Source organism: Aphelocoma coerulescens, chromosome 1 (genome assembly GCF_041296385.1).
Source record: "Aphelocoma coerulescens isolate FSJ_1873_10779 chromosome 1, UR_Acoe_1.0, whole genome shotgun sequence".
NCBI lineage: Eukaryota > Metazoa > Chordata > Aves > Passeriformes > Corvidae > Aphelocoma > Aphelocoma coerulescens.
In genome coordinates, this window is record NC_091013.1 from 115,896,213 (window position 1) to 115,909,382 (window position 13,170).

Sequence of the window (13,170 nt, forward strand, 5' to 3'; positions counted from 1 at the left end):
CAAAGTCTGCAGATATGCTCTGCTTTTTTTGAACAGAGCAACTTTGCATTTCACCATCCTCTTTCTCTCTTATCTTACTGAAATTAAAAATGATTACAAGAAAGCCTCAAATATGTTTGCAATAACATATTTGAGAAAGTTAGGGCAGAAGCACGCATATGAATAAAGAGGCAAACCCTAAAGCATAAACTTGAAACAAACTTTGTCGTGGCATCATGTGAAAATGAGTGAGCTGCATGCTGTGTGAGAATTCAGTGTATTTTGTGTTGCAGTGTCTCTTCTGTGGATAAATCCTGTGACAGTTGAGATGTGGCTAAATTGCTTTTAAAGATTGTGTCACGCATTCACAGCTGTCTTGCCATGGTGCAGTCTATTCCTTAATCTGGAGCCCTACAGAATCTGATGAATCTGATGTAACAGTGGCTGATGCTCTAGTCACAATATGCAGTTACTGAACTTTGAATAACTTCCTATGCTAGAAAATACTGCAGTGAGTTTTTAGAGTGTTTTGGAAACCAGTACAGCCTGGGAGGGATGTGTTTTTATTCAGGGGATGGCAACTGTGGGTGCCTGTTACCTGTAGGAGGAGAACAGGAACGACAGTGGTAGCAGTAGCTTTTAAGGGCCTGCAGCTTCCTGCCAGGACAAAAAAAACACCCCAAAAATCTACCAATTTTGGTTTTGTTTTATTTTTTCATCAAACTGAACATCAGAATTTATTAACTCAAAGATAAGTATCGATAGTGGAAAAATGGTAACTAACACAGTCAATAGATCGTGATCTTCAATTTCCTTTTCAGAAGGGCTTAATTTTTAATTTTTTTACTAAATTGCTTCTCATTGAATTGAGGTTGGGAAGGAGTAAAGTTTGTTTACAGCCATGTCTGGAGGTTTATTTGTGGGGGTTTTACTGCCTCTGAAGTGTGCGTTGGTCTGGGTTTCACTTGATACATCTCTCCCATCTCTTCCTTAGTGCTCCTTCAAGAAGGCAGTGTAATTTTTTTACTCCCTGTTGTTTGTGGGGTCCCTACGGCACATTGTAGGGTCCATACTGCCACAAATGTGAGAGTTTAAGCTGAGTAATTGCTTTGACTGGGAGTCAGAGGTGGGTTGAACATAGTTTTGATCCCCCCAATGCTGCCTCTTGGTTTTGAGTTCCCACATGCTTAGAACTTTAAGGGAACTTTTGGAAACATCCAGTCATTTTGTTTGGGATCACCAGGAACCACAGAACACATACACAGCCTTGGAGGAAACTAATACTCAAATATTTATCTCTTTCTGCATGTATTGACAATGAATTTGCAAATTTAACCATTTTACTTATTAGATAATTGTTTTGAAAGACATATTTACTCAGTGCTGTGGAAACATTTCTGGGGAGGAGAAGGGGGAACCTTTTTTTTTATCTGAGCTTGTTAGGATGTATCTTGAAATTTGGTCTGATGGGTGGAAATGTTGCCTTCAGCAGTACAGAGAGTGGAAGATATAAAAAGAGAAATTTAAATTTTAAAATACTGAGTGTGTTTGGTCAATTAGTTCTCAAGAAATTTGATAAAAGATTACATTGTCTTTTCCTTTCTGTTTGTATATGTAAATACAAGATATTCCTGTTGTGCTTCATCAACTTCTTTCATTGCATTCCTCCTTCCCCTGATATGGGAGGGAACAAATGAAGCTCATATCTTTTGACTGGGGATCACCTTTCCAAGTTTATTTACTTCATAAGATTTCTGCACTCTGGACATGGAGATATTCTCCGTACTTGATCATTTCTTTTTACTAAAGTTCTTTGTTTTGTTTTCGTTTTCTGACCTCTCAAGATTTATTTTTGGAAGTTGGTTATTCACAATCTATTCCTTTGGAAAAGCAGAGCTGCACATTTTTGGTCTCTTGCTTCTCCACAGACACAGTTGTTTTCTAACTCTTGTGCTCAGTTGACTTTTCAGAACTATGGTAGGAGAAAAATAAGTGATCAGTTTTGGGTTGTTGGGGGTCTTTTAAATGTAATAAATTCTTATACAGAGACAATCTCTATTTAATTTTTATTTTTCCTGAAAGGTTGTCTTTGATGCTCTATCATGAGGCAGGTGTTCACTTTTCAGGCACATACTAGTTGTAAATTTTCAAACAAAAAATTACACCCCAAAATGTGTCTGTAAATTCTCAATCCCTGCTCTGGTAAAACTTATCTAATTTGCACTTGCAATTTTGTAGGGAATTCAGTGTGAGACTAAGGCTAGTTCTTCTGACTTGTACTTCATTATTAATCCTTATCTTTGCAACCACAGAAGCTCGAGTAGGAGGAGAAAAAAATATCCCAGCCATGTAAGAAATTACAAGTAGAAAATGTCAAGAGCTGAAAGCTTTTACAGGTTTAATAGAAAATTAGACTGTGGGGTAGTTATTCTGTCTCCCAGTCACAACAGGATTTGTAAGATCAATCTGTAGTAGTTAACCTTCACTATTTAGAAAAATCTGGTCAAAAGTTTATATTTTTGAGTGTGAAAGTGAGATGAGTAATGATTCACTATTTCACTCTGCAACAAAAGGTCTCAGATGACAGAGACTCTGTTTTAGTGGACCCTCTCAAAAGTATTGTGTAAACTTGGCTGAATTTTAGAAGCAGTATGTGCTGCATGTTATCAAGTCTATTTTGTCTTCATAAGAGCCTTTGCTTAGGTATTGAATAGATTCAGATATTTTTTTGGTAGCCACTTTATTTAATTAGGGAACTATGGTAAATCTTTCAGTTTAGTTTGGATTTTTATTTATTTTATGGTTCCTCCCACAAAGCCTAGTTTTGACTTGCGTTTTTGTGGCATTTCCTAAGATTTAGATCCTGTGCAGTATTTAAACAACTGCATTTATGTGCTATATGCAAACAACAAGGAAAGTAAACCTTTTTAACCTGTTGTTATTGCCTGCTGTGGCACATAAGCATCACTATTAGTACATCACTTCTCATTCTGAGAACTTTTAGGGAGATTGAATTCAGTTTGAAAAGTAACAGAAATGTGAATCAGCTGATCAGGAAGTGAAAAAGAAAAAACAGATTCTAGATCAAGGGTTCCTTTAGTGGTTGTTGTACCTAATCTTACCCACAAAAACATGAATTAAGATGAACCTTTTTTTTTTTTCCTGAGGAATAAAATTTGATTTAGACTGCATTTGTTGTGGAATGCAGATATATACATGTGCATGCTGGCATATTGCAGAAACTGTGCTGCAAATTGACTTTTTTTTTAAACTTTTCATTGATCTATACAGTCAGTCTTTAAAGCAGAGCAAACTGGACCTTCATTTCTGTGTTAAAGCTTTTGGAGAAGAACAAGGGAATGACTGCAGTTTTTATTACTAGATTCTTTGCAAACACCCAGATGTAGAAATGTCTATTTGAAGTCCACAATATGTAACTGAGAGTTTATTCACTGTGCAAAGCAATTATTCGTAGTTATTAAACCAAGTATTTAATTTCTTAGATTCCTCTACAGGTACTGTGTTTAAGACTTTTAAAACAAGTCTCACTGCTTTAGACCTCACCCTGAAGCTGGTGTTGGAGTGATGTAAGGAGGAATTTTTTTCAACCAAAACTGAGGTGGCATGCTAATATTTTGGTGAAGTCAGGTGCTGATTGCCCAAACTATAGGAAGATCCTTCAGCATGTAACTGACCTTAAAATTATCTTCTATTTTCTGTTTGAGGTTGCCCAAATTTATGAATCTCCAGTTCCCTCTTTAAGTGGTGCTCCAGTTTAGAATGTACTGGTGACATTACAACCAGTGGTGAACTGCATTGGGATGTAGACCCAGCCTGTGAAGGCTCAGGTAAGAGTTTGGATTTTTGTTTGTTTTTTTAACTATATGGCACAGTTTTGGTAACACTTTTTTTTTCAAAAGCTTTATAAGAAATTATGAAAGTATTTTTTCAGACTTTTTTACAAAACAAAGCCATATATTAAAAAAAGAGGCATTTACCTGAACTTCTCTAGGCTGGTTTCATGCTTGTGCTGATTTCCCTGCCTGAGGTGGGGAGTTCCAGACTGCAGAGCCACTTCAGGGGGTGCTGGTGATCTGTGGCTTCAGGGCACTTGAAAAAGGAAACAAGAGAATTTCAAATCGCTACAAACAACTTTTTTCTTAACCACGCTAATTCACGTATCTAGGGTACTTCCTTTATGTTGATTAAATATTAATTTTGTAAAGTGAAATATGTTTAGAAAGTTGTATGGAGACTTGGATGTAATAGTGAGATGTGGGAGGTTTAAGCCTCCATTGGCATGGACTTCTATCTAAAAACCTTTTCATTTTCACTTACTTGATTGAATGATGCACATGGTAAAACATACCTACTTTTTTACTTACTGCTGTATGGTGTGAGGTCTTAATAAAATTAGAAGTGCTGGTAAGGGTAGTAGATGTAGTTTCTTAAGTTTCTAATTAAAATGTTAGTTCAGTCTTCTGATCACACAGGTCTGAATTACAGAGTTGATAAGATGAGCTTTTCCAGACAAGTGAAATATTTGGCAGCACAAAACACCTTTTAAACAAGGGCATATGAGCTTCTGGAAAAGATTGGAGTGCAGGAACAGAGCATGGCTGGGATCCCTGTCATGCATTAGGTTTCTCAGCCTACAGTCCAGGACTTCCCCTCCCTTGAGCACTTCTGATACAAGTTAATCCCAGCCGTGGACTTGGTGAGTCAGAGATCAAAGCGAGCCCTTGAAAGAGGCAGAGATTCCTGTGCTGAGTCAGCTGGAACACGAGGAGATAATCTCATGCTGTGGAACATCTGTACACCACCTTTTTGCTCTGATTTACCTTCTAAAATGTGGCTTACTGCTCCACTGAAAATACTGCACAGTAAATACTTCTAACTTAGATATTATACATAAAGCGCACTTCACTTTTGGAAAGTGAAATATATTAATGCTACAAACCTTCTACTTCATAGCTACATACCATAAATCTAGATGATAAATTCTGTGGTCTGGCTTAGGTGTGCTTAGTGCAAGGCATGGGCATGACTGGACCAGGAAGACAAACCAGAGCCAGTTTAATGTTCCTCAGTTACAGAAATAAGCTGTGTAAGCCCAGTTCCCAAAACAAGGCAGCCTCCAGAAGACACTGCCTCAGACTTCCCTGGTGTCTCTCCTTTGCTCCTACACTGGGTATCAGTGTAGCAAAGGAACACACTGCCATTCTTCCACCAGTGGCTGGGAGTGAAGTACTGCTTGAGAATATATATATATTTAAAGCAGCTTGGTCGATTTAGCAGGTTTTATGGCTGTACTACAAAATAATTCACACTGGTGATTCTGGCCCAAAGCTGGAAGGGAGCTTCCTGTAGGAGAGAGTATTATTTCATTGCTTTCCTTGTACAGGATCTACATTTATGTTAAAATTCGTTTAGCGTGCTGTGATGTTGGCAGACTGTGACTCAGTTTGTAATACGGGGTATTAAATCCTTTTCGTTTAGGATGAATTTGTTTATAACAGAAGATTAACAAGTGGAACCAAGATATGATACTCTAGCTAATATCTTTGAAATACTGCATTGATTTATGTACAGCAGCTCATCTTCAGAAAATACAGAAGTGAGATCTGGTCTTCAGAGGTGACAGGGGAAATAGACTCACAGAAAATAGTGAATATTGCATCTGTTGTGTCTGTGCAATGAATGAGTGCTGGTGATAGTTATTAACTGCTAGTGTCCAGGGGGAAAAAAAGGCACTTATCTGCTGGGGGGATTGATTATTCTGTTTGTTTGTTTATGTGATTGATAGGGATTCTTTTAAGACTGACGGGTGTGGTACTGTGATAAACTCATCAAGACTTGTTCTCAGTCATCAGAGGTGCAGCATCTGAGAATGCAGAACTACCAACTGTGATATAAGTGAGATGTATTTTGGTGCTTTGATGTTTTAAAACATTATTATTAAAGCAGTATTTAAATATCGGAGGTACTGATACTCCATGGAGTATTTTATGCTGAAGTATAAATATTCTGAAATTTACATTTAGCACATGGTGTGAAATACTGGTGTCATTTGGTAGCTGGAGCAAAGGCTTTAGGAGTCATGACTCTTCAGTGTTTTTCCTGACATGTCAGAAGTGTGAAGAACACAGTAAAATATTTGGTAATGGACAGGCATTTTTATTATCAACATGTCAGCAAGCTTCAGGCTGTTCAGTGAATAAATAATGGTTTGAAACAAGTGGCTTTGCTTCTGTCATGCCTAGAAAATGCAATATGGCTGGCTGCTCATTAAACAAACCCAAAGCTTCCTTATGTTGCTGCTTTTTTTATTTTAAACTAACATATGATCGTGACATTGCTGTGCAGTTCTCTGCTGCTTATGTTTTAAGTTGAAATCTCGTTTTTGTTTCAGATTCTCCTTCTGCAGTGGTTAACAAACAGCTTGGATCCATGTCACTTGATGAGCCACAGGGTGCGTGTGACAGGAAATGCGCTATACCCAGCCATAGCTGATTGCAATGCTTCCTTTTAAAGTTGCTTTTCATGATGAGAAACAGTCTAAAAATGCTGTTCATCCACATAAAGTAGAATTCTGTAAGCAGATCTGCTGGGAACTCATTATTTAATGATCAATATGATTAACAGAGTGAGGTTAATTGTTGTTTTCGAAAGCCATCCTAAGCTCAATTCTTCATGCAATTACTGCAGTTCAGTGTAGGTACCATAAATGTCTCATGTATTCTACAGGCAGTTGGAACATTTTTGTAAAATGCAAAGTAAAATTAATTATTTAAACAGGTTGGGGTTTTTTCTGAATGGTTCTTCTTGCATCAAAGGGCAAACATCAAGACTGAAATAACCTTTAATCTCATAATGCCACATTAATTTCTCTTATGCACGAGTGATGTGCAGCTTTGTTATTCCTGCACAGTTTGAGTAACTCCAGAGCACCTCTTGCACTGAGGTGCATCTTCCCTCTGTATCCCCTTGTCCTTCACCCTTCCTGCTGACCAGGTACTGGTGTTTCTTGTAGGATCCCTATGGACTGGGGGGTGGATAGAATGCTTGTGAGCTTTCTCTGTGCCCATTGTGCATCAGTCTCCAAACTGTGAGCACTGAAGTGGGCCATAGGTGACCCTATTCCAGCTGCATCAATGTCATCTGTAGGGAATATTTATGGCTGAATAATTAAGGAGTGATAGAGGCTAATCTAAAAATAGATTGCCATACACTCTGCATTATGCTTCCATATCAAAGCCTCTGTAGAGATTTAATAGCTTAAATCCCACGAAAGAGCTTTGTTTTCTTTCACATTCTAAATTAGAATTCTAAATTAGAAAGCCATTTTGAAATCCCACTTCTGGAAAATAGTCTGTTTGGCAACTGTTGAGATTATGGTTTATTTTAGGATGCCAGAATGTTGGAAAAAAAAATCAAGGGGCACCTTGACTAAATAAATTCTTTTTGTGGAAATACATTTTGTGATGAAATAGCCTTAAACCTCGATGTGTAAATTTGGTAATTATTCATGGTTCAGTAGTCTACATCATTCCAATCAGGTTTAGCTGGAAAACTTGCTTATAACAAGTGGCCAAGTTATGTTCTCTGGTCTGAACTGAGAGTAAAACATTATTTGATCAGAGTAGAACAACCTAGAACTAACATAGAAAGTCTGTAGGTGTACTGTGATTCTTATAACTGTAAAAATTTGGGAAAATTGTTTTTTTTCTGTTTTAAGAAGTTAGTTCAACTAAGGGATTCCCTCTTATAAGTGCTTAGAAGCACTTCAGATTTTTTAATATGCAAAAACAAAACCCCAAAATATATTTGTTTTTTGGTACACCAGTTCTCCAGTTGTTTTAAGGCAATATTTTTCTGCTTTGTTGGCAGACAGTATTACTTCTAATTTGGAAAACTAGGAATTTGAAAAATGAGCAAATTTATTAGGAAATCTTTTGTTCAAATGATAACCAAAAAGAATAATTTGCTGAGATCCAGTTGGATTTCTGAAGTTAAACTGCATTAGTTTCACTTCTATTCAAAGTCTCAAAATAGTGGAAATAGTTAATGAAGGAAGTCCTAACAGCTCTTTTCACACATAATTACCTTTCCTTTCTTATTCCTATCTTCTCTTAATTTAGTACTGAATCTGCTGTCTTCTGTTGGACCAGTCTCTCTCGTTGGCATTTATGTTTTAAGACTGGTTTTGGGTTTAAAGATCTTTTGATTCCTATTGCAATCCTATACATTTATAATGCCATCATTTTGACAGTCCAGCAGAACCCAAGTGTCATTCCTGTGTGTACAAAATGGTTTCAAATGGATCACAGTTATCTATACTTGACTTTTAAAAAAAGTTTTGGATTGTGACTGTAATAGTGGAGGGTTGGCCTTTAGATCTATTGCAGTGTTAGGATTTTAAGGTACTGCCTGAGTTGGAATGAATAAAAAGGGAACCCGAGGCCTGATTAAATTTCATGTGTTAAACCTTCTCACAGAATTCCTGGTCTTCTGAAATACACCACTTATTTTCTCCTCATTGGATCAAGTTTTCTCCCTTCCAGAAGTATCTCTCTTAGGTCTTCACACAGAATATAGTGCTGGATAGGAATTATTTTGGGTTTTATTCAGGAGAAGTCACTGATCCTCTTCTCATAAGGTTGCCAATAGATGAGTTAACAGGGCAGCATTTGAGATGTGGAAAACCGGCTTCAAGTTCCTTACAGTGTTAATTGAACTAGAAAATGCAGTCTGTAAACTTGTCCTTATGCACTTAACCCTTTACAGTTGAGAGCCCCAGTCTTTGTGAAGTTACACTTGCAGAGGTTCATTTTGTAAGATAAGAAGTGGGTCTGAGGTGTCAGATTGCTGTCAGTTATGCAGTTTGAGTTTGTGGATTTGTTCTTCATGCAAGGTTATGAATGACATTTTGCCTTCAGTTTTAAGAGTGGTAGTTTAAAAGTGCCACCTTCTGTAGGCACCTGGAGAATGTTGATGGGAGTGTGCTTTAGGACAGGGTTGTTGATGAAATAACTAAGTTGTTGATAGTATCTTCAAAATATCTCGTGTTTGGCTGTAAAATTAAGTAAAGTTTCAAGGCATTTTTGAGGAATTTAGAATAGAGTTTAGCAAGGTGTTGACAAGCTACAGCTTTCTCTTGTAGCAGTGATTACCCTGCTAGAATTGGCAACCAGATTAATGAATGAATCACCTAAGTCACAGAACTGGGACCATTTTCCTCTCCTTCCCTTCATTATCAATGTGAAATAGATCTGCCCTGATGGGATGAACTTAGTAGTGGAAGAGAACAGAGCTTCATTCTGATCTGGGCAGTCTTTGGCAATCACATTTCTCCCTGAAAACAGAGTTCAAGACTTGTGGGGTTTATGTGGCTTCTCTGAAAGAATGTTCACTTATGTCGGAGGCAAAGCTTATTCATTTTCTTCACAGAGGCTTCTATTCAGTTTTCATTAGCAGTGTAAACTCAATATCAAATATTGAACTACACAACTAATTCTCTGCAGTTTATTATCAGATTCTTCTCTCCTCTGTCTTTTAAACAGTTTCCTGTTCTTCATAGTGTCTGTTATGCCCTAAAGCTACTTTAGAGAAGAAACTGACCCCATCCAAATTGTAGTTCATGTTATCGTAGATTTAAGAAAATGCTATTATCCAGTATGGTTTAACAGCTGTTTCCAGAAACTTGTAAAAATAACTTCTCAGTCAGTGCCCTCTTTAGTTAAGTCTACAGCAATTCTTGCAACTTTTTGGGTGTGAACAAATATAAGCATTGCTTCCAGAGTAAGTGTAGCCAGTCCTCATGCATCTTGATTAGATTTTCAGATACTGAGATTTTAAGACATGAAATACAAACCTGGTATTCAATTAGGTTCATTGTAGATAGCAATGTTTGGTTACTTTGATTGGCAGCATTAAGTGGTTTTGTGCTGAAGCCAATCTTGCACAGTAGTAGGAAGTCCGTGAATACAGTCATTGGTTGGGGGTTGTCTTGGATTATTCACAGCAGGAAATTGTCTTTAGGTGGGTTCCCAACTCAAAGATCTGTCTTGTCTGTAGCTGTTAGAAGAATTCTCCAACTCTGTCACTTTTGACTTTCAGTGTCAGTTCCTGGTGACTGGTGCAGTATGTGGGATCGATCAGTATTTCTACTTGCTGAGGAAGGGATGCTTAAAGTTGGAACAGACTTTTATAAAAGAGATTTTATAAATCATAGATTGTCAAAAAATAGAGAAACCACCTGTTCAGTTAAGAAAGAATGTTACTTTTGTTCAAACTGTCTATATAGCACTATAAAATATTTCCTTACATTTCTTTCTTAGGTTTCCAGTTCCTTAAATAAACTTTCTTTAATCAGTTTTATCCTTGCTCCACTCTAACAAGAGTGTAACTGGAACTTTTATTTTAAAGCAGCTATAAGCTTTTCTTTGCATAGAATTAGGCCCATACCTTGTGCATTATTAGGATCATGGTTGTAACTGCTTAATTCTCTTTCACATAAAAATATTCTAATTTGTTCTTTCAGGGGTTTTGTGGTATGTTTTGGGGTTTTAAATTTCTCTTCAGAACACATAGAAGTGCATATTTAAAGTTCTTTGGCACAGCTGATCACTGCTCTGATCCTGTGAGTGGGCTTCTGCCTGTCAGCAGTTTAAAAATATGAGCATTGATTGTTAGGTTAAATTCCTATGTGCTATCTCATAGTTACTATAATTTAATTGTATCTTTAAAATTAAGTATCCTGTGGCAGTATTGTAGCCATTACTGTTATGATAACAGCCTTTTTAGTGAGGAAATTTGTAGGTTTGTGTTTGAATGGAACATTAGGTTTTAACTGACTTCCACAAAGATGATCTGGAGCTTTTCCTTTATTACACTTGTCAGTGTGCTGCCAATACTGCAAGGATATTTATAGTCCAATTTCTGTATTCTATAAACTAAAGAAAGGACAGAAGGTTTTGTCTAGATAATCCTGAGATAAAAGGCTCAGTATTCATGAAAAGCAAGACTGCAGAGGCTTTTAGTGGCCATTTGAATGTTCCTAATTCTAAATAAACCTTCTGTCTGAGTTCTGAGAGAATGGCACCTCTGTAGCGAGGCTCAATCTGATGGTGCTCTCCATGAACGTTTTAGTATTGCCCAACTTGGCAAATTTGCCATTTGTGGATAGATGGTGACCATGAACTCTACTCAAAGGGGATGGGTGGATGGATGAGTGGATAGATGAGTGGATGGATAAATGGATGGATAAGTGGATGGATGAGTGGATGGATGGATGGATGGTGGATGGATGTCACTGAGCAGTTCTGTTCTGAAGGAGCCCGGTAGCATCCTTAGAACCATCTCTGCAGCAGATGAGTGACCATCGTGCCATGGTTTTCAGTTCCATTCACTTTTGCTGCTTTTGGACATCGTGAATGAGCTCGTTTTGCAAGTGTTCCCCTTCTGCTTGCAGTTATTATAGTATAAAACAGGGTTTTAAGCATAAAACTCTTGAAACATGAATTTACAGTATTTTTAGTGACAACTGACTGACAATTTACAGCAGGCCTAAGGGTACTGGTAGTTGTCTGGGTTCTAAGTAGGCAACAAAGTAGAGGATGGTGATTTTTCTAGGCTGATTATGTCTGGATCTCATAATCTTTTTTTCATGTGTATTTACTGAGGCAAAAAGACTGAATACTGCTTCCAAAAAAATTATAATCCTATTAATATATTTGGTATAAAATGGATCTGCTTATTAATGATTATATTGTGTGTACATATATCTATCTGCAGTTTTATTTACTTGCATGTTGAAGGACAGCATCTCCTTTGTTTGCTCTTAGAAATAATTTTTGACCATTTTTCAAGCATTGCAAATTTGATGTGTTTACTCTGGAACTTTTTAACTTTTTGCTTGGGCTGTAAGAGATCTTAAACAGACATTATATATGTTACTACCACATTTGATAATTAAATTAATCTTCAAAATTATAGCAACTTTACGTATATTACTAATACCTGTTCCAACTTTATCAACCTCATATTTACAGAGAGTGATAAGCCAAGAACAGGAACAGGTGAACCAGTTTTAAGTTTGCACTACAGTACAGAAGGAACGACTACAAGCACAATAAAACTGGACTTCACTGATGAGTGGTAAGAACAAGTTAATTTTGGTTTTGACTAGCTCATGATCAGCACATATCAATAACACTTGTCTAGCATAGCTATAAATTATTTTCTCTATGGTTTATGTCTATTTTTAGTTGTATTTAGAGGATTTGAAATGGCTGTAGTTCGTAATGCATTCAGAACATAAGACAGCCATACAAGAGGCTTCTTTTTTGTGTATTTACTGGGAATCTCTATAATGCAAACATAATTCAAAACATGCTATTTTCATCAAACCCTGGCATAGTATCAGGGTGTTAGAAAGCAAGGTAGTACATGATGGAATGGTAGTCCAGGGGTTACCAAACTTCTCATATGGTATTCTGCAACTGAGTCTTTCTGTCACTCAGTTCCTGAGTTGTAAACACTGAAATTAATATTTCTGTGGCTGAGGAGTGTTGATGAATGCACAAGGCTGAGATAGCAACTTTGTGGACTGCTTAGGTGTTACAGTGATGACATTCTTTTCAAAAATGAACACACACTGCCTAATGGCCTCATGTACTTGGCTTTGTGTCCAAGCCTATCTGTAGAGCATCTTGGGATCTCCCAAAACAGCCATAGTCCTTACTTTATCTCATCTTATTTCTATTCCTCTGCTTATGTTTTCAAAATTATTGTAGAAGACAGTAAGTAGAAATGCTTGCTCATTGTTACTGAGGGGAAAAACCCACAAAACCCAACCACATTTAGCTACTCTTAGATGCTGTGTCTTTAGATATAAAACATACACCTTGCTCACAGTTTGGAAACTTAAACCACTGATTTTGCCTCCAAGATCCAGCAAACTTTGAAAAGATTAGTTTTGCTCTAATGCTTTTACCTAATTCTGCAGTTAGTCAGCAAACTCTGTGGAGTTTGGTGGTGGGTAGTGTGGTGTGGGCAGTGAGAGGAAGAAGCATTTTCTGGTAGGACAAAGTTGTAAGTCATTGTCAGTTCAGAGGCTGACTAAAAACACTGTGCAGAAGAATGGAGCAACAGGAGCAGGATGCAATTCCATCTAACAAAATGATGCAG

At 37.2% G+C, this 13,170-nt stretch overlaps 1 protein-coding gene across 7 annotated transcripts in view; it reads left to right on the forward strand.

Moving 5' to 3' along the window:
• The window catches only part of DCAF6 (DDB1 and CUL4 associated factor 6), a 78,005-nt gene that overhangs the window by 41,545 nt on the left and 23,290 nt on the right, over positions 1 to 13,170 (forward strand). For 6 of the 7 annotated variants that reach the window (XM_069025454.1, XM_069025443.1, XM_069025470.1 and 3 more), the window contains 2 exons: positions 6,392 to 6,451; positions 12,033 to 12,138. In XM_069025454.1, the coding sequence (XP_068881555.1) occupies positions 6,392 to 6,451; positions 12,033 to 12,138 (166 nt within the window). The remainder of the gene's footprint in view (positions 1 to 6,391; positions 6,452 to 12,032; positions 12,139 to 13,170) is intronic. The other variant, XM_069025487.1, reaches the window with a different exon arrangement.